General features: G+C 43.4%; 1 protein-coding gene across 5 annotated transcripts in view; it reads left to right on the forward strand.

Annotated features, from left to right (window-relative positions):
- The window catches only part of Lrrc49 (leucine rich repeat containing 49), a 117,691-nt gene that overhangs the window by 9,495 nt on the left and 86,069 nt on the right, over window positions 1-22,127 (forward strand). For 4 of the 5 annotated variants that reach the window (XM_076925449.1, XM_076925448.1, XM_076925451.1 and 1 more), the window contains 3 exons: window positions 1,476-1,679; window positions 7,023-7,089; window positions 11,961-12,104. In XM_076925449.1, coding sequence (XP_076781564.1) covers window positions 1,476-1,679; window positions 7,023-7,089; window positions 11,961-12,104 — 415 coding nt within the window. Of the gene's footprint in view, window positions 1-1,475; window positions 1,680-7,022; window positions 7,090-11,960; window positions 12,105-22,127 lie in introns of those variants that run through there. The other variant, XM_076925452.1, reaches the window with a different exon arrangement.

The raw sequence follows: 22,127 nt of genomic DNA on the forward strand, positions 1-22,127 counted from the left end.
GCGAACCACACAAAACTGATGCTATTGCCCAATGGTTTTTACTTTTCTTTTCTCTTAAACCAACTTCTCCCAGGCCTCTCTCTCTGCCCGCCCCTCCTCTCTCTGAGATAGGATTTCATTCTGTATCTGTTGTTGGCTTAGAACTCAGTATGTAGACTACAGTTGTCTCAAATTCAGATATGCACCTGCCTGTGCTTCCCACGGGCTGGGGTTAAAAGCATTCACCGATATGCACAGGTTTAAAGGCCTGTTTTAAAACAGCATATCCATATGCCATTAATATTCCCTTATCTGTTTCTGCTAACCATTCTTTTTTCTTTTCATTGCAAAAGAATTCTGATCACTTCTGTATTCTGCCTGTGTCCATAGCATTCTGATTTATTTTCTTCAAAACTTCCACCCATGTGATCTTCACTGAGGTGATGTTTCTGATGAGTCACGCTAATATTGTTGATGCAGAGACAGCTGCATTTTCCTTGAAGAGCCTTTGGGTCTCCATGCAGAATCCTGCAGGACCATTTTATGGCCTGGGTAGAGCTTCCTGGGCCATGCTATGATGGGCCATGCACTTATTTACTTCCCAGCAGAAGCATAGAGGAGGCTCACTGGTAAATACAATTAGACACACTCAGAATTATGTTTCCATCCCATCTCGTAGAAGAATGAATGCTCTGCAGAGTTAAAGCCAGTGCTGGAAAGTCGAGCCCAACATCCAGCTGTCTGCAGAGAGGGTCAGTAGGGTTGTCTTGCAATGAAGGTGCTTCATGTGGAATATTCCATGAGTGTCCCCAGTTGTAGATGGCAGGGTCTCTTCTTGCTCTCATGAACATTCTGTGAGTCAATGATTCTAAAAGAAGCCCGTCTGTAGGGGTCTTGCTCCCATGACACCAGTGACTGCAACCAAGGCATTTATTTATTCTTCTGTTTTTGTGATGTAGTTTGACCACCTGAACCTTTCCCATAGGAGACAGCTACCTTAGAAACCTGTTGATGTTACGTAAAATCATTAGTACTGGAGACTTGTAAAGTGCACTGAGAGTTTAGACTGAACTCTAGTAATCTCCCTTGTTAATTCCTATTGGCCTTTTTTGTGGGCACAATTTACCATTAAATTTAGGTCCCATCTCTGGGGGGCAGAAAGTGATCCAGATTACCTTTTTTTTTTTTTTTTTAAATATTGATTTTATGTGTACGCATGTGTGCCTGAGTGTATTCTGTAACACAATGTGTTCCTGAGCCTGTGAAGGTCAGAACAGGGGGCCAAGATGCCCTGAGTGGAGTCACAGGCAGATGCGAGCTACAGGGAGCTGAACCTGGGTCCTCTGGAAGAGCAGTAAGTGCTCTTACCTGCTGAGCCATCTGCACCCCAGCTTCCCCTTCCCTTCTCAAAGCCTGGGTGCACTTACCACTTAACAGTAGTTAAGAAGGAGGCAGGGCGCTGCCTCAGAGTCTGACTGACCTTACATTTTTTCCAGACAAAAGCTGACTGTGTGCCCTATCATCGACGGGGAAGAGCATCTTCGCTTGTTGAACTTTCAGCACAATTTTATAACTCGGATCCAAAATATTTCTAATCTACAGAGACTAATATTCTTGGACTTATATGATAACCAGATTGAAGAAATTAGTGGGCTTTCCACTCTGAAATCTCTTCGTGTCCTCCTGTTAGGGAAAAACAGGTATTTGTAAAGCAGTTTCTCTGTGTATGTGGGTATATGCCTGTGTTGTGTGTGTTGGGGGGCATGTGTATGTAGGATGTGTGTATATGTGCACCGTACATGTGTATGCATGTGTTCATGTATATGTGCTTATGTGTGCGTGTGAACATATGCATATATGTGCACATGTCTGTGCTGGTGCTCATAGTGCATATAGAGGCTAGAGATGTCCTTCTCTGTCACTCTCTGCCCTTTTCGCTTGAGGCAAGTCTCTCACTGAATATATAGCTTGCATTTCGGGTATGTGGAGGTACTAGACTGGCCAGTGTGTGAGCACCCAGGATATTCCTTTTTCCACCTCTGCAGTGCTGGGTGCTTCAGTGCTGCACCCTGCTTTCGATGTGGGTGTTGGTGATGCAGATTCAAGTCCGTGTGTTTGTGTAGGCAGCACTCCTAACTGCTAAGCTATGGAGAAGTTCTTGCCTGGAGCCTAGTAGAATCCATGTAGTGTTCAGATGGTAAGTCACGGCAGAGTAACACCGTAGGCGTTAGTAGAGGAAAGCTCGGTGGAAGTCACTGGCCTAGCATGCATGAGAGCCTGGGTTTGAGTTGTAGCACTGAAATCCCTGGAGTGGGTGATTCTGGCTTTGACTGTATGACTTCCCAGGGTATATTTTAAGCATGTGTGCTCACTTGAGGCTTGTATGATTCACCTGCCAGTCTTGTTAGTATTTGCCGGAGGGAGGCATTGACTCCTTTGTGATTGTCAGATCAGCCCTTGACTCTTTTTCAGACTATGTCACTCTCTGTGACACTGTATGTCTTTACTTAGAGTCTTGTTTGTGGTTTTCATTTTATGTACCGGTGTGTGTATGTTTTCTTAAGTGTATATCTCTGCACAGACTCCTGTATGCCTGGTGTCTGTGTGGGCCAGAAGAAGGCATTAGGCCCCCTGGAGCTGGAATTGCAGGCCATTGTGAGCCACCTGCCTGCTGTGGGTATTGAGAACCAAACTCAGGTTCCCTGCAAAAGCAGCAAGTGCTCTTAACAGTGGAACACCCCCTCCAACCCTCAGTATGTTTTAGTGTCACATCTTGTCTGTGCGCTGCCCTGGATCCTTGTCTCGAGCTTTGCCACACAGGAGCTATGCAATTCCTGACTCATGGCCTTAAGAGTACTCAAGACTTTTCATTCTGTTTTACCAAATAGCTTTTCAGTACCTTAGAAGAAGGATTAGCAGAGTCTAATAGTTAGTGACACCATTGTCTTTTGCCCATTGCAAGGTTCGTAGCTGACACCCTGATGAGAAGAGCAGTTCATAAGAGAAGATCCTAACACATTTGTTTAACTTTATGTGACTTGGTGGTCTTCAGATAAGAAGGCCCAAAGAAGCAGGTTAAAGTTCCTTGGTCTTCTTAGGTTTGATGGGTAGTCGGCAACCTCAGCAGGACGTGATTGGACAGAGAACTGTGGTCCATGTGGGAACCTGGACAACTCAGCAGGGCTTGTTTGTGCATGCTCTTCCTGTGTCTGTTCATTCCTGTTGCTTTCTGTTTACCGGCCGGACTCTTCTGAGAGTCTTCTGAGGGTCTTATGATGCGCTCCCAGAGGACGTAGGTCAGAGTCTTTTCTGGCCTTAGAGTAAAATGGTAGGAAGAGGTCAGTATGACCTTCCTGCCTCCACAGTTTTCTGAATTTACTTCAGCCCAAATTATATAATATTTGAAGTGCCCTGTTTGTAGATGTTGTGTTTTTAGTTCTGTATCCTCAAGGTCATGTCCCAGAATTTTAGGATTGTATTTTCCCTGATGTTTCTTTGAAGTGTCTACCAATGTAGTTTATTAGTTTAAATGTTATATTAATAATTCCACTAAAAAAATAAATAACAGAGTTTGAGGGGTGGGAGAGCTGGCTCAGTGATTAGGAGCTTATACTGTCTTGGCAGAAGACCCAAGTTCATGTCCCAGTATCCACATCAGGCCTGCCCTCAGTCAGCTCCCGCCCACGGGATCTCATGGCCTCTTCTGGCCTCTGTGAGCACTGTACACACTTTCCCTTCACACACATGAACACGTAATTAAGCACACAAAGAAAAAGCTTCACATAGTTTGAGAGAATTTGGGAAATTAATAAACCATGGACCATCCACATTTGGAGTGACATCAGAAATAAGTCCTTTCATTTTAGAAATGTGGAAACGGAGCAGTCGAATGGATCTGGCATGGTCTGCTGTGTATAAATACAATCAGTCACACAGCAGGAGTATGTTTCCAGGCTGCTCCCGAGAAACGTGAGGAGGGAGGCCACCGGCTGCTGGCCCTGAGGCTTGCCATTCCAGGTGCTCCGTGATGGCTCCCACAGACAGGGCTCCCCTCTGGTTCTCTGAGTTATTAGGGTCCACCTCATATTTATTCTTCAGTATCACTACCTGAAAGTCTCCCTTTTCATTTGTTGATCAAGATACTTTCTAGAGACATCTGTGACCCCACCTCTTATTTTAATCACTGTCTGGATGCCAGGTCTGGTTGCACTCAGTGAGAATCATCTCACTATTCTTTACACCTGTTTCTCCTTTTCAGTTTGTCAGAAACAATTTGTTCATTTTGACCCAGAAGGCAGCATTGTTTTGGCTTTATTGAAGTTCATGGGGTTTCCTACACTGAGAAACCCAGTGTCCTCTGCTGTGTCCTTATTTTGCTGCCTTTGTTCCAATAGGAACAATCTAATACAGACTCCTTCCTCTTCTCTTCCTCCTCTTTGGTCTTTTTGCTTGCTTGCTCTGGAAAGCTATACTTTGATTTTCACAGACGGAGACACTTTTGTTCACTGTTGTTGAACTGCTAGGATATGTGAATGAAAGTCAAATGTCTTATGAAAACTTGCTACACTTTCCAAGATCAGGCGTCCCTCAAGGATCCACAGCATATACCTCTGGTTCCAAAAACAGTTGCCAGTGCTCCTGGTTGGAACATCTGACAGAAGTCCTATGGAGAGCTCTGGTACACTCTGGTGAGCTCTGGAGAGCAGAAGGGACCCGACTGAGTAGCTCCAGCTGTGTGTTGTGGATGGCTTTCTGCCCTGTTAGCCAGAACAGATTTCTCCAGCTTCTTTTGACAACTCCCAGGCAGTGGAACCAGAGTGTACACGCTTCTAGGTTCAGGTGACCAGTGGAGTTTCTTCAGTGCCATTGCATGTCCTTTCATCCTTTGGTCTCAGGTTTGATGTCATTTACATGATTTCCCAAGAACCTTCAGCACCACTTTGCTCTGATAACAGCATATGGGTTCCATTGAGACCCTAGATCACAGAGCTCTGATAACTACCCATGGGCTCCACTGGGCCTCTATATCAGAGTGTTCTGGTTTAAGACAGTTTTTCCTATCCCTGGAGATCAGTTTCAAAAATGTTAAATGCATAATACTGGGGTTGGAGAGATGGCTCAGTGCTCGCCAACAAGCATGAGGACATGAGATTTCCACTTAGAAATGCCAGGCATGGTTATATAACTTGTAACCCCAGTGATAGGCAGTGGAGACAGGCAGATTACTGGGACTTGCTGGCCAGGTGGTGTATTCAAAATGGTGAGCTTCAGGTTTGGAGAAACATCCTGTCTCAAAAAGAAAAACAAAACCAAACAACAACAACAACAACAAAGAGAGAAGTGATTAGAGCGAGGCCTCTTCTCATCAACCTTAGACCTTCATACATGCCTCCATACATACACATGAGTGTACACACACACACACACCCCACATGCACATACACATCACACATATGTATGCACACACACATATATATGCCCACATACACCTCAATTCTCATACATATGCACACAACATATACACTCCTACCCCCTCCCACAGCATATTTCTGGATAAGTAGCTTAACCAGTGTTTGTACAGCTCAATATGAGAACCAGCTAGAGGACAAAGCTAGTTCAAAGGAGAATAGGAGCTGAGTCTGAGTCACATAAGAGCTTGAATCACTGTCTTAGGGAAGATGACAGAACTGGATCAGTGGCTTCTTCAGCACCCATGAGGTCAGATTGCCATTAGAAAGCATGGCTCTGCCTGACATATGCTTGGGCTTCTGTAACTTCCTCCAAGTGTTCTAACAAACAAACAAACAAACAAACAAACAAACAAGCAAAACCAAGTGAAAAGAGAAATCATCTATTAACCAGATATTTAGATGTTAGCTAGGATGGTTTGAAGTCCCTGGCCTTAGGTAAAGGCTTTTGAGTTCACAAGGACACTCATGGTTTGATGGCTAGGATGGCATGTCCTGCTTTCTGTGAAGGTCTTGAGTTTGCAGGGACACTCATGGTTTGATGGCTAGGATGGCATGTCCTGCTTTCTGTGAAGGTTCCGAGTCCACAAGGACACTCATGGTTTGATGGCTAGGATGGCATGTCCTGCTTTCAGTGAAGGTCCTGAGTCCACAAGGACACTCATGGTTTGATGGCTAGGATGGCATGTCCTGCTTTCAGTGAAGGTCCTGAGTCCACAAGGATGCACATGGGTTGAAGTGAATCAGGAGTACTGGTAGCTTAAATGGTTTTCCAGGAAAAGAACAGACTGAGGTTTTAGAAGAGGCAAGAAAGGGGGTTGTGGGGAGTGTGGTATGTCTGAAGGGGGAAAAGAGCTAAAGCCTCGCTGCAGTGGTGTGGGGTGGGAGAGGAAGACTATAAATCAGTAGGTTAGATTGAGTTGGGTGGCAGTGGAGTCCTTGTTCTGGCAATGATGTCAGCTGGCCGAGGTCTGAAAGCGTTAGATATTTCATGAGGTTTAGGTGTGCACTGTGCTGGCATGGTGGTTTGCCTTCTGGAAGCACCGAGGAACGTAGCCGTTGTTCTTTGAGACACTAAACAATGACAGCAGGACAAAGTAATGATAGACGCTTGGTGGTACAGGGGAGGTTTCACTAGAGGGCAGCAGTGAGAAGACCATGGGTTGACCTAACCACCAGGGGAGTTTCCATTTTAGCAGTGAAATTTGAATTCTTTTATTTTTTACTTTAAAGCATCATCTTGCTCTGTTGTCCCAGCCTCTCTCTGAATTCCCAAACTTCTGGACTCAAGTGATCATCTTGCTTTAGCCTTTCAAGTAGTTGGGACTATAGGCCTGTGCCCCTGTGCCCGGCACTACTCCTTACTTCCCAACACACTTTGACCTAAGGTTAGAAGTAGAATTGCTCTTCTCCAAAGTAAGATGTTTATGCATCTGTTACTATTCTGTGTGCAGTGGGAAGAGCAAGAATTTAAATATTAAAATGAGTATACTTTTCTGCCTCAGCAGGCTTTGGCTTATGCATAGATGTGAAGTGTCTGCATTTCTATTCAATTCTGCTTATTCTGATTTTCAGAATCAAGAAAATCTCAAATCTGGAGAATCTAAAAAATTTAGATGTCTTGGACCTTCATGGAAATCAGGTACGGTACAGCTCTTTTTTCTCCCCTCCCTCTTCCCCTTCTTTTTCTTCTCTCCCTCCCGCCCCCCATCCTTACATCCCTGTCTCCCTCCCTTCTCCTTTGAAAGCCTCCAGCACATTTTGTGTTATAAATGTTTTGAGAATCATGCTAACATTGAATTGTAAGAGTTGCTTTATGGGTTCATTGACTTCTAAGTTCCTCAACCATTTGATGCAGGATTCCCCGGTTTCTTAGAGGTGAATCACAGAAGAGACCCTGGGATCTATCTAGTTGTGACAGTTTGTACTCAGGCAACACTCAAGAGCCATTCTGGTCTTACTGACCTCTTTTTGCTTCAGAGTTTCTCCTTCTTCCTGCCCCTTGCTTCATCACTGGTCATCCGTGTCCTGGATTTCATGACCATCATGCCCATTGTAGGTTTTTAAAGTTGGTTTTATCTTGTAGGATACCTGTTTGTCAGGGTTCTCCGCAGGAACAGAACTCATGTAATGTATATGTGCTGGCTGCTTTGTGTCAATTGGATACAAGCCAAAGTTATCTGAAATGAAGGACCCTCAATTGATAAAATGTTTCCATGAGATCCAGCCTTAAGGCTTTTTTCTTAATTAGTGACTTGATAGGGCCAGCCCATTGTGGGTGGTGCTGTCCCTGGGATGGTGGTCCTGGATTCTTTAAGAGAGCAGGCTGAACAAACCATGATAAGCAAATCAGTAAGCAGTACCCCTCCATGGTTTCTGTTTCAGCTCCTACCTCCACGTTCCTGCCCTGTGTGAGTCCCTGTCCTGGCTTCCTTCAATGATGGACTATAATGTGGAAGTGTGAGCCAAATAAATGCTTTCCTCTGCAAGGTTGCTTTGGTGTGTGTGTGTGTGTGTGTGTGTGTGTGTGTGTGTGTGTGTGTGTGATCAAACTGTCTCTTTCATACAGTCCAACAATGACTGTCTCCCCTTTGGAGAAACCAAAAATCTCCTATTTGCTCAGTCCATGATGCTGGGTGTTTTAGCAGTTCCAGTCTGGTGCAAAGGCCTGGAGAATTCTGGGAGAGCTGTTGGTCTTAGGTTTATAGCGAAAGCCCAGAGAAGTTGGTTCTAACATCAGTCAAGGGATGCCACAGCAGCAGACCTTGCCAGCAAGAGTGAAGACAAGCAGGCAAAGAGAACTTTCTTTCTTCTGGGTCGGTTGATCTGGGCTGCTACCAGAGGGGACCCCCCAATTTAGGGTGGATCTTCCCTCTTCAAGTAATGTGACCTGATGAAGAACGTCCCTCTAGTGCTCATTGGCTTGCAGTTTAGTTGATTCCATGTCTTGTCCACTTGGGAACCACATCAGCTGTCAAACATACTGTTTTTAAAACTGTTACTACAAATAAAGCTTTTATGATGATAATACTTATAGCAGGGCTAGTTTGATATAGAAATAATGAACACATTGTGTGTTTTTCAAGTTATGATATACCTTTGAGAGTTTCCAGGTGCCTACCTGTACATGAGTGCCGTGTGCTTGGATTGTGTACAAGCATCATCTGCTGACCACTGTTAAAGAAAATCTTCTATGCTCACCTCATTGCATGTCTCATAACTTCGCTGTGCTCTGACAGCCTGATATTAAGATTTCTATTTGAATCAGTTATTTCTTAAAGTTCTGAAGTCACAAGGAAGGAATTTGAAATGAGAATCTGAGTTTTCTTTCACAATAGCTGACTTCAACAAGAAGAACTTTGATGTTTCAGTGAGAAGAGGAACAGTCATTGTGTTGTTAGGGTCCTAAAACATCAAGAGATGAACCTTTCGTAACAAGCATCAGATTAGCACCAGAGCCTGTGAGACAGCTCGGGGTAAGGGCAGGCATGTACTCCCAAACATGACGACCCAAGTTCTGTCCCTGGAACCCACAGAGTGGCAGGAGAGAACCAGCTTCCACAGGCTTCCACACCCATGCTGGATATGTGCACGCCTCCTCCCTAAAGAAAATGAATGAATGTAATAAGAAGAAAGAAAACCTAGGCATCAGTTAAGTGAAAGTTCTTGATCTTTAGAGTTCACTCTCATTAGCACTGTGGAAACCTTCCTGGAGTAAGCGCTCTGACAACAGTGATCGTGGACGAGAGATGTCACCAGTGGATGGAAGCCAGGACAGCTCCTGAGAGGCTTCCATGCCAGGGCCAGTCTGTACTCACTTTATATCTGAAACAACAGGGTGGGGAGCAAGGGAGCGAAGTTTCCTGTGTGGCAGTCAGCAGGTTGTCTCAGCTGCTTCTCTAGGTCGTTCTGTTCCAGGTGGCCAGTGAAGCCATGTTTGGCAAAGGGTGTTACAGGCAGTGCTTTAAGGGAAACACACACACACACACACACACACACAGAGAGAGAGAGAGAGAGAGAGAGAGAGAGAGAGAGAGAGAGAGAGAGAGAGAGAGAGAGAGAACCAATGTCTAATATTGGTCTCTTCTAGCTAGCTTATTCTACTTCATTAGAAATTAAAGTCAGTGAACATGGTTGTCCTATGGACATGACAGTCTGGAGGAGTGAGGGCTCTGCTCAGGAAACAGATTGGATGTCTTACTGTGCTTTCAGTGCTGTGATAAATACCATGACCAAAATCATCTCCAAGAGGGAAGGGCTTATTTCAGCTTAAAGTCTCTAGTCCATCTTCAGTGGAAGTCAGACAAGAGCGTGGAGGCAGAAACTGAAGCAGAGGAGTACTTCTTAGTGGCTTGCTCTCCATTATGTGTCCAGCCTGCTTTCCTATAGCAATCAGGACCGACTGCCCAGGGGTGACACCACACACAGTGGGCTGGGTGTCCCACATACATCAGTTAAGAAAATGCCCCACAGACTTACCGATAGGCCAGTGTGATGGAGGCATTGCCTCAGTTGATATTTCTTCCTTCTGAATAACTCTGATTTGTATCAAGGTGATAGAAAACTGATCGGTAGACAGGGGAACTGTTCTGTGGAGCTATTACAGTTGGCATACCAGTTGTAATAATCTCATGATGGGAACATGTTAGTGCGAGATATGTAAGTTGATGGATTGAATAAATACTTCAAAACTGAAAACATGAAGGCCTAGCTTCCTGTATGAGAGTAGGTGTTGAATACTCTGGAGTCTGGGAGATGGGCTCTAGCTTCTAGTCTAGATTTTGAGTTGGCTTACCAGAGTTTGTTTTTCTAGAGATGCTTTAAAAAGATACAAATATGCTTCTAGAAGATTCTGCTCTTTCAGTAATAGCTTTCTCAGGGAGAACCTACCCTTCCTGTGGTTGACAAAAACTGCCTTTTCCTTGTCCATGGTGGGAAAGTTATCCAAACACCAGAGCATATAGCAATCCTGTGTTCAGAAGCCCTGGGCTCTAATCAGTGTGGCTCCCAGTTAGGCTTTCGTTCTCAGTGTCCCAGCATCAATGTCTGTCTGTGCAGTAGACTGTTCTCTTTCTGCCTTTTCTCTTTGAGCTTTTCAAGCTTGGGCTTTCATTACTAATCTCCTTTATTATAGTCTCTATATTGCAATTTAATTGCCCATATATTTAAATTATATCATATATTTAATGTCAAATTACTTGTTTGTATATATCTACTTGTACAGTTCTGCCATTTACAAGTCTTTGTAACCTTGTTTTTTTTTTAAATTATATAACTTTATTTCACTTTAAATCAATTAGATGAATAATATTAGAACAAATTTTAAACATGACCACAGGTCACCTTCATATATTATCAATTTATAATGCACCTATACATATGTCTCTTCTTGAGCCTAGAAAGAATCCAAACGAGATTGTAGAGCCTGGATTACAGCATGGAAATTATATTATGAATCTAAAAAGAGATTCTTTTAGCAAACATGCTTTAAAGTATTAGATTAAAATAGCAAATTGTTATAGCAGTATAAACGAGCAGATATATCCACTTATGGTGGATTCTATTCTTTTAAAAAAAGATGTATGTGTCTGAGTAAATGCATGTTTGTGTATGTGTGTGCACAAGCACATGTGCATGCATCAGAAGGGGACATTGGATTCCTTAGAGCTGGAGTTACAGGCAGTTGTGAGCCTTCATTTAGGAGCTGGGAACTGAATTCCAGTCCTCTGTCACATCTCAATCCTAAGGGTCTCTCTAGTCCCTGAAATAGATCCCCTTAATGAAAGTGTGAGTCCCTGTTTCTTAAGGGCATCCTGTTGAGTTTTCCTCCCCCATCCTGGGTTGGAGACCTTCATCCTGCTGTGCCTTGTTGGCTGAGAAGTAACAGTGGGACTTAGAATCCTGCTGTGACGCTCTGCTTATGTGCTTGTGTGGTGTCTACAACCTAAGTTCTTTTGGTCTACAGGCCAGTGCCCACCACTGCACCCTGCCTGATCGGTGTCACCCTAACTGAGCGGTATCTCCCATCCTAAGTACTTCTGGTACAGAGTCCATCGTTCCTCCCACTGGGGCGCTTACTTCCTTTGATTTTTCCATTCAGACTCTTCACTGCTCTCAAGTCCTAGCAATTGCATGTCAGTCCTGTCCTTCACTTGTGCTCTGAGAAGCTTAATTTGCCCTATCAAAGCATCGTGAGCTTGTGGCTTGGGGTCAGAGTTGTCTCTATGACAGGTAGTGTGTAGGCCGGGAACCCTATGGCCTTAGAGCAGCTCCAAGGGCCTCAGTATTTAAGGAAATTTACTTGATATGTTTATCCAGGTTAAATTATCAAGAGGAGCCTTAGCTAATATTCACAAGTTAAATGACTTCATAAGACTTGCAGCATGAGACGTTTAAATGGACTTTTAAGTATCTCTGTATAAATTTGCACTAAATCTGGTGACTTGAATAATTCATTTTTGGAGTTTTGTAACATGTATATGCTAATCATGTTTATTATTATTTTTTTAACAGATTACCAAAATTGAAAATGTTAATCATTTGTGTGACTTGAGAGTTTTAAACCTGGCCAGGAACCTCTTGAGTCATGTTGACAATCTCAACGGTCTGGATTCACTAACGGAACTTAACCTTCGACACAACCAGATCACCTTTGTGGTGAGTACACAGTGGACTCCAGATGAGTTCTGCTTCTCTGCAAAGGAAGTGATGCACATGCTCAGTATCTTATGGGGTGGAAGTGTCACCTCTAACGAAGCAGCTGCTGCACACAGTCGCTGCATCCCCATCCCTCCGTCCTGTGCTCTGAATTAGAAAGGACAACAAGGGCTGTTGGTGAGCGACAGACAGCCAGACAGCCGAGGGATTGTTGTTCCCAGGAGAGGTCCAGAGTGCAGATGGAGAGGTCCACGTGAGCATCTGTTGGCAGTTCTAAGGAGGCCTCTTGATATAAAAGGAATTGCCTAGGACAGCAGAGGCCGGTTCTGGTCTCAGCTACTTCACTTTAACCAGTTGTGTGACTCTGGGTGGAACACTGGCACTCTCTAGATCTCAGTTCAGATTTGTCTAAAATGAAGTAACTGGGCTTGCCATTTGTGTCTCTTTGTCCTTGCTGATTCTAAAGAAGTGAGTAGCAATACCTTAGTGTGTGAACAGAGTGGGAAGAGTTATATTGTCAGGACAAGACCTGAGCTCAGCTTAAGCCGTGTGGTTCTCAACCTCAAATGACTTTCACAGAGGTTGTTTCTGACATCAAAAAATGCAAATATTTACATTACCATTCATAATGGTAGCAAAATTCAGTTATGAAGTAGCAACAAAAGTAATTTTATGATTAGGGATCAGTACAACATGAGAAGCTATATTAAAGGATCTTAGCGTTAGGAAGGCTGAGAACTGCTGGACTTGACTGTTGTGCCGTGTTGGCTGAGTTATACCAGTGGGGCTTAAGTCATGTAATGCTTTCCTCCTCACACCATGATGGGAACAGGCTCCTCTGATGGGGCCTCAGGAACTGGGCTCAGTTCCCAGCACCCATGGGTGCCTTTCTTCTACCTTGTAGAAGGACTTGATGCTTTTGCTGGAAGCAGGCAACTAAACAGTATCCTGATGCAGAGGCCTAATACATTGATACAAAGGTGAAAGGTACTAGAAACACATCTCAGCTTTACGATATGATACCAGCCAAGTAGACTTGGCCTCGTCATCATTTGAAAAGTTCCCTGTTTCAACTCTGTAGAAAACTGATGTCATTCACACACTTTTAAAGGCTCATCCTAACAGAACCCCTTCCTGAGTACAGAGTTCAGTGTGCTCTCCAGAATGCAGATGTGAGGAACAGATGATGTCTTGTCTCCAAGCTTCAGCACACAGATTGGTTTCACTTTCTCTTTTCCCAGAAAGTCTAAGGCAGCTAGCACCTATGTCTTCTGGGAGGGAGGAGACTTTCAGAAGCTTTTCCAAGACATGGATGTATCTTAAAGTTTCTGAGGTGTGTCAGGTCCTCTCCATATTAGATGAAACACTGGAGCTGTCAAGCCCTCCCCAGGTTGGAGAGAACGGTGGAGTGGGACTGGTTGTTTTCAAAGCTCTCAGACTGAATTACGTTGTTGCATGGCTGAGTCTTTGCAAGCTGCTTGGTCAGGACTCCGTCTGTCCTCAGGAGCTGGGGCTGGGAACCATCCAAAGAGCTTGGTCAGTTGGGGGCAGAAATCTGTTGACTCAGCATGTTCCTGCTTGGATTTTGACTTTCCCTTGGAAAAAGCACATGCTCTTCATCCAGGAAATCCCCAGACTGCCAGGTGAACGTTGTCTCTGCTAGTCACTGTGGCAGCTGAGACAGCAGCAGCAGCAGCTTCTAGAAAGGAAATTGTATCCACTTATGAAACTTAAAAGACAACAGTGTCATACATGTATCCTCCATAATGATAAATACAGTGTATGTAATACAGAAAAGAATATACATTTAAGAGAGTGAGTAAGGGTATAGTTCAGATCCAAGTTTAAGTCAGTTCTAAAGGATCCTCTACCATTTTAGGTAGGTAAAAGGATCCTGTCACCTTGTTTGTTTATTGGCAGGGTCTTTCTGTATAGCTCGGCTGACCTGGCGCTCCCACGGCTTTCCCTGCCTGTACCTGCGGAATACTAGGATTACATGTGTGATGCTGCCATGCCCTGGCATGCAACCTTTGCTTTAAAAAGCCAAAAGACTTTAACTGAAGTCACATATTTTTTTTCTTTATTGTTTCTTGTCCTCAGGGTCAGTTATCATACTTCTCTCTTTGGGAGGGTGGGAGATTTGGGGTAAGTCAGGTTCTCATGGAGCCCATGCTGGCCTTAAATTTTCTCTGTAGCCAAGGATTGACCCCCTAATGCTCCAACTTTCACATCCCAGGTGCTGAGGTTACAGGTGTGTTCCACCGTACTTTTTTTTTTTTTTCATATTTAATGGCTAGTGATCTTAAAGATTTTTTTAAAATTAGTTTTAAGTGTGGGTACACATGCCTGAGGAGGCCAGAGGCATTGCATCTCTGAAGTAGGAGTTACAGGTGGTTGTGAGCTCTCTGACATGGGTGCTTGGAGCTGGACTGTGTTCTCTGAAAGTACAATACAGGCTCCTAGCCACTCAGCCACCTCTCCAACCCTGTCGGGTAATCTTTAGGCAAATGTTCTGCCTCTGAACAACCCCCAGACCTTCAGCTGGTAACTTTAAAAGAAAAGCTTATGTTGAGTAATGGCTTGGTGTTTGAACTCTTCTTTAATGATGTGTGTGTGTGTGTGTGTGTGTGTGTGTGTGTTTGTCTGTGTGTCTTCCTCCCGGTCATTAGATTGTGTAACTTGTGTTGAACACACTGGACAGTCCTTTAGGGCGAGTGGAAGGGAGACTGCTAGCTTCCTAGATAATTGCTGAAATACAGATTTTATTTTGTTCTGGCCTAGGTGGCGCACGCCTTTAATCCCAGCACTTGGGAGGCAGAGGCAGGCGGATCTCTAAGTTTGAGGTCAGCCTGGTCTACAAAGAGAATCTGGAAAATCCAGGGTTATTATACAGAGAAACCTTGTCTTAAAAAACCGATTTTTTTTAACTTTTACTTTATGAGGTAGAAAGACTTTATTTTATTCTGCTGTGGCCATTACTAACGATCTTCCCAGAAGAAGCACTGCCCTCTGTCCCACTGTACAGTAGTATATGCTGTTGAGAGAACAGGTCTGGAGCTCCTGCTCAGACTCCTTCAGGCAACTGTTTTGTATGCTTATGTGCACGAAGGGGGAGGGCCTGGGTAGGGTTAGTGTGGGTTCAGGAATTGCAGTTGAGCAGAACAGACAGATGTTTAATTACACACCCACCTGATGTGCTTCATCGTGCAGCCCAGGCCTGAGCTTTGTATTTTTGTATGTTCAGTCTGAGTGTGATTGCCATGGCCGGCCATTGGAGTGAAGAATTGTGTCAAGTCCACCCCTCCCCCCCCTTGTGGTTCCCGCTGCAGCCCGTCTGCTCAGGGCCATCCTGGAGGTGCCATCAGCTTCCTGAACTTCATCCCAAATGTCCATCTGTTCATGACAACTCTCCTGCTTTCTCCATTTCTGAGAATTTAATCACACTGAAACAATATTTTTATTCAGCCCTGGGAATGAAATATGTTACCCATGAACAGAAACCTCTCATGGCTCAGGGTCAGGACTCATGTTAGTTTGTCAGTCTTTTCTTGGAAAGTGGGTCAGTGTCAAGCTAAAACTCGTTTTTGTTTCCATGGTGTTGTTCCCTTTTACAAACTAAAGCTTGGGTGTGGTGCTCGGGCCTGTACTCTTAACTGTCAGGAGGCTGAAGAAGCAGGAGGTTTGCCATGAGTTTAAGTCCAGCCTAGGCTACACGGTGAGTCCAGCTCATCGTGAGCTAGAGTGAGACTCCGCTTCAAGAAAAAAAAAACATAAAATATCCTCATAACTAGAAATAACATCAGCATTGGTATCTCTCGGGCAGCCTAATAAATGAAACCCTTTGGAGCACAGCCCAGGCCTTGGGTTCCCTTCTGTGCTGCTCCACCTTCACAGAAGCAGCCTCATTCTGAGATTGCGAGTTGCTTACTCTCCACACTTCTGTTTCTGTCTCCTTTTCTCTTGAGTGCTAGGGATCAGCCCAGGGCTTTACACACTGGTCACAACTCCACCACCAAGCCACCTCCCAGCTCCACTTAGTACATTTTTTTTTAATTTCTAAATTTTTAATTTAATTCACATAGGAATAGGTTTTTATGCTTATAAGCGCTTTGCACACAGCACTGACACAGGGTGCCTGTCCTCTGTCTTCTGCTTTTGTTGACACTGTGCCTTGAGACTCATCTGCCTACTTACCTCTAGCTCTAGTTTGCTAATTTTGACAGCTATATAGTATTCCATCTTATGGCTATGATTCCATCCTGGACAATCATGCTATTTATAATGTTTCATTATTTCACACGGCACAAAGAACATTCCATACTTTGTGTAGACAGCACTTTAAAAGGCTTTGTTACATTCTATAATAACAAATCACTACAGAAGCATGGCCGCTCCACACACATGGTCCCATTACGGAGAATGAGAACACTTCAAGGAAGCACGCCTGCCTCTTCCAAGAGCCACCGCTCTCCTCATCTGTTCTTTCCTGTCTCATTAAAAACATTGCTCTGAATTTTATCCTGGTCTCCTCAGCCATTAAACTGATTTCTTGACCAGTGAGAAATTGGTTCTTTGCTTCCTGCTGCCTTCTTTTTAAAAAAATTAGATTTTTTTCAATGGAAGAGGGGGCAGGAAGATTATATGAGACAGAAGATCGGAGAGTTTGTTGTGAGACCATGTCTTCTAGTGATGTCAGAAGCTTCACCCGTAAAGTCTTGCCAATATGACTGCCCAAACATGAGCTGGACAGTACACATAACAGAGCAGGCATGGAAAACACCATGAGTTCTCAACCCTAGCCAAAGAACTTGAGGCAACTAGGGAATGCTGGGAGTGGGAGAAAGTCTTCTCCAGAGACGTGCACCTCAATTAGTTATCTGTGGAAGGCAGCACAGAAACCATCAGATGTAAAACTATTGTCACTTGTCTTGAAACTCCACAGATAGCTGACATGCTTTTTGCTATGAAATTTTTGTTAAGAAATTGATTTGATTCTGTTGGTAACATGTGGAATCATCGTTGATTTTGGTTCATTGATGTTATCTATAACAACCTTGCTCTGAGAACTTACTCTATTAATATGTCTATAAGTTATCTAAGCTGGTATTCTATCTAGACCTTTTTTTTTTTTTTTTGGTGGTTATAGTAAAAAATATTAATACATTCCAGTACAGGGTTTCTTCCTGCCTTGGACCATTTATGTTCCTGGATGAAAGATACACACAGTCTTAATCTGCCTCAAGCATCACAATAGCTGGGCAACTGCCTAACCTCCATGCTGTTAGAATCCACTTGCCTACCAACAACCTTGAGTTACTACTTAACTAATTTATGTTTTCCATCTTGGCCACTCTTAATCCAATTGGGCAGCCCTCTTGGCCATGTTTTCTTGGCCCAGAGACATGGCGGCTCTGCTTCTTCCTCCTGCACGTTGTTCTTCTTCCATGGTGGTCTCTTCTCTCCTTCTCTCTCCTGCACCTCTTCTCTATCCCTTGGCCACTTCTCCTCCCCTTTCCTGTTGTCTCTAGTCTGGGAAACCTAAAACCCGCCTATGTCTTTTCTCCCCAACTATTGGCTGCTGGAATCTTTATTTACCAATCAGAATTAAGTGGAGGCAGAGCCCCTCAGGCTATGTGCAGACTCCAGATCTTGGAGGCCAGCACTTAGCATTACAATAAACAGTAAAAGACAAAACCTCAACAGTTGTTTGTCGTTGTTTTTTCCCTAAACAAATAATTGCAGTTTCCTGCTAAGCATCATATATTCACTGTATGTTGGCATGCTTGTCTCCCACCAAAATTTATATTGAGACCTTGTTACCAGTATGAAAGGTCTCTGAGAGGCAGGGAGTGAGTAGGGACATGGAATTGATTCTGTCATAGGAGGAGCCTGTTGCCCCTCGGTCACGTGAGGATATGTAGAAGAAGCCATCAAGTGAAGGCCCCTCACTCTAGACACTGAGTTTGCTGGTTCTGTGTTCCACTGAGCTAGAAGAACCTTTAGCATGAGGCTGAACCAAAAGAACAGGTGGATTCTTGGATCATTCCCGGTTTTAAAGAAAATGGACTGCCTCTAGCTGATGTTGGAGGCTGACCTTGTATGGAGTTCCGTGCAGGAAGGAATCTGCATCAAGCAGCAGGGTTGTTTTGAAGTGTGTGATGATCTTCATGTTTGCTGGAGTAGAACTAAGTTCCAGGGATGCTTGCACACATTCAGGCTACATCCATTAGCTGGCATTTATTAATCTGAAGAAACTGTGTGGGGCATGCATATGAGTGTGTGGGTACAGTGCCTGTATGTGCACGCAGGGCAGAACAGGACTTGGAGCATCTTGCACTGAGCACCCGGCAGCCTTGATGGAGCTATGGATGCGCACAGCCATGCCAGTTTTTTACGTTGCTGGGCATCCAGACACAGGTTCTCGTGCTCACAGCACAATCACTCAACATGGCTCCAGCCTAGGAAGTTGTCTTCTATTTTCAATTTGCTTTGAGTTTATATTATGAACGATAACTGAATTTTGTTAAAATCTTACATAGGTCATATTAAATGTCATTCTTCATCTATGGAGTATTCAAACTAAGCTCCTTAGGTCATTCTAGCCTCTTGCTCACATATTCTAGGCTGTAGTTTGTGCACAGTCCCAAAGGCTTTTGCTGAGGTTGTTGGTAATAGCTATGTCTACACTATATGACATGACCCACAATTCCTTTTCCTCTTATGTTTGTTTCTTGTACTGATACTGTGATGCTGCCTGCCGCAGATGGATTTCAGAGGGCCCCACACTTGCATATCCTTTGACTTCCCAGTTTGCTTTTATACTTAGAAACCTTCAGACGGGAGGTAAAGAGAATGCCTTCCTCAGCAATTTAGTGGAAGTTAATTGGGAAATTGGTTGGGTGGGTTTGACTTTGACTGGGCGCCCTCTTGGCTGTTTTGATAGTTTCCTAGAATATAAGGACACTTGTCTTCGTTGTTTTCATTTCAGTCACTCTATCTGTATTTCTGACCGCATTGTCACTTCTAATAATGTTTACTAAGGGTTTCTTTTTTCTTGATGAATGTTGTTTATTTCAATAGTACTTTCAAATAACTAGCCTTTGGGTTTTGCTGAACCTCCTTGTAGCCTTTAAAAAACATTTTTTTTTGTTGTTGATTTTTTCCTTCTCATCTCTCTTGTTCTTTGTTATTTTCTTGTGCTGGACACTTGCTATATTAGTTTTTAGTATTTATTTTTTTATTATTTCAGCATTTATAGATATAGCTTCTTTCCAAGAGCCACCTTTGTTTTCTGACTACAGATCTTGAATTTTGTAGTCTCTGACATCATCATTGCTAGCAGGAGGAGCAGGGTCTTTTCAGACAGGGCCTTCCTGTCTTGCCCAGGCGGGCCTAGAACCCACGGTCCTCATGTCCGTAGGCCTGAGCCAAGGCCTACATCTATCTGTTGTTGTAGGCTGACCTACTATGGAGCACCATGCAGGAAGAATCGTGCATCAAGCAGTACAGTTGTTGTAAAGTGTGTGATGATTTTCATGATTGCTGAGGTAGAATTAAATTCCAAGGATGCTTGCACACATGCTGACCCTAGAAAAGTGAGGCCGTTTTCTTTTCTACTTTGACAATATCTGTCTCTCCTGTGTGCTTCCCTCTGATGTCCTCGCCCCAAAGGTGACTTTCTGTGGCCACCCTCTCCCCAGACACAGTCCCTCCTACCCTCACAGGCCCCCTTCCCTGCTTTATTTCCCACCTTAGTACGTAACAACCTTTAACATGTTAAATATTGACTTAGGTTTATTGTCTGTGACCTCCTAGAATTTAAGTTTCATAAATGATAAATTTTGTTCAAATATGTGTCTCAGGCACCTAGAACAGAGCCTCATATCTGCCTTTCCTAATTTAAGAGCTTTATTTCAATGAATATGGTTTTATGAAGTTTGTTATATTGCTTAGCATATCAGCAGCATTTGTCTAATACATGGTCAATATTTTGAAGTTATGTTCTAGACATTATGACTTTGAAGTTGATATTTCTTCCTGGCAAATTGTCCCTTTCTTTGTTATGTGTTAATGCTCTTGATTACTTCCAACTTTATTGGGGAATATGTAGGAGCCATGTGCTGTGTGTATTTATGGGTCTTCAGCCCAAATGTACACAGTAAGCATAAGCACCATTATGACCCACACTCTCCAACTTAAAGACAAATTCTCAGACTGTTTGTTTTTTTTTTAAGGAACTGTGCATTCTTTATGACTCCTTCCTTCAGTGCCGAGAGCTTAGTTCTTCTTCTGTGATGGCCTTCCCAAGAGCACATAAGCTTACACTAATGACCAGGACACTTTAGGCAAGCCCACACTGAGTGACAGTCTCCAAAGTGACAGGCTAGTGCTCTGCATGAACGAAACATTACCCTGTCTTCAGAAGAGACAGGACTGGATCAGCGAGAACCTAAGCTCAGTGGGATAAATGGGTTTGCAGGAAATGACTGCACTTCATCTACTCCTATAATTAAGCACCGACTGTAGCAAAAGGAGCACAGTCACGTGTTCATGGAGCTGTGTTCTATGCTACCACTGAGTTAGGCTCACAGAGGCTGCCTGTGCCCTGCCAAACAGTCAGAGGGAAGGAGGAGAACCTGAGCAACCCCTGAAATGGATAAAAGAAGTTTCAAAGTAAGAAGCCCTGTCAGTAGTTCTTATTTTGCTTTATTTACTTACTTATTTATTTATTTTTTCATTCTTGTTTTGTGAGGCTAGGGAGAGGAAGTTGTGTCCCAGCATGGCTGTGGAGGTCAGAGAGCAATTTGGCAAGACTCAGATCTTTTGTAACATCACACTGTAACCCAGCATTGTGGGGTAGAGACAAGTAGGTCTTGGACTTCTCTGTCAAGTCTGTCCAGCCCAAGCAGTCAGCTTCAAGTTCAGTGAGATGAACTTAGGTCATCAGGCGTGGTGTCACACCACTACCCAGCTCTGCTTTGTTTGTTGCACATTGTAGATACACAGAATGAGTGGTCACTGCCTGGGGACTGTTGTTGTAGACAGTAAGGTGCCTGTATAGCGTACTGCATCCTCCATGTTCCCATGTGGCTGAAGACTTTCCTCTAAACTTGGTTGAGTTATAGTCTAGGCTCAATAAAAATAGATCTTAGCTGTGCAATTCAACATGTTTTTATTTTGTTGTAACTGCCAGCCAGATCAAGATGTCTGCAATGTTTCTATTATTCCAGAAAGTTTTCCTGTACTTCCTTTTCTAGTCAGTCCTGTCTGTACCCCAGAGGTACTCTAGTATCTGTCTCTGGATAATTTTGTCTACATTGGTACTTTATATCAAGTGTATACAACCACATACTATGTCATAGCTTGAAAATGTAGTCGGGGGTGGTTTTATCATTAGATTGACATCATCGACTGTATGTAAGCCTGGGTGGTGTGGCCTGTGTGTAGTCATTAGCTGTGAGGCCATTATGTAGCACGTGAGTAGATAAACACATTCTTCCTGGTGCTTTTTGACAGTTATCAATGTATGTTTGTCATAGTTTTTTTTTTTTTTTTTAAATTGCTGGGCTGGATTCATTTGCTTGCTTGTTTTCCAATCTTCTTTCAGTTTTTGTTTTGGCTTGTACAAAGTTGCTATGGATATTGTTCATATTTTTATTTATCTACTTATTTTAGTGGACCTAAAACCCTATTTCTCCTAAGTAGAAACAAAGGAATATGAATGTCTGAATTTATTAGAAACTGTCTGAATTTATTGGAAATGCTAAATTTATCAGAAATAGTTGGTACTGAGCATCTGTGTAATTCATTTCTGTAATTCTTTTTGTTGTCGTTGTTTTGAATGTTGTTCTTATGCTTATTTTATTTTTTTAATTGGATATTTTATTTATTTACATTTCAGATGTCATCCCCTTTCCCGATTTCCCCTCCCTAGAAACCCTCTATCCCATCCCCCCCCCTCCTTTTTGCTTTTATGTCATTTTAATTACATGCAAGTATTAAGGTCAGTTCTAGGTTGAAGAA

This window comes from Arvicanthis niloticus, chromosome 26 (genome assembly GCF_011762505.2).
Source record: "Arvicanthis niloticus isolate mArvNil1 chromosome 26, mArvNil1.pat.X, whole genome shotgun sequence".
In the NCBI taxonomy this organism is placed as follows: domain Eukaryota; kingdom Metazoa; phylum Chordata; class Mammalia; order Rodentia; family Muridae; genus Arvicanthis; species Arvicanthis niloticus.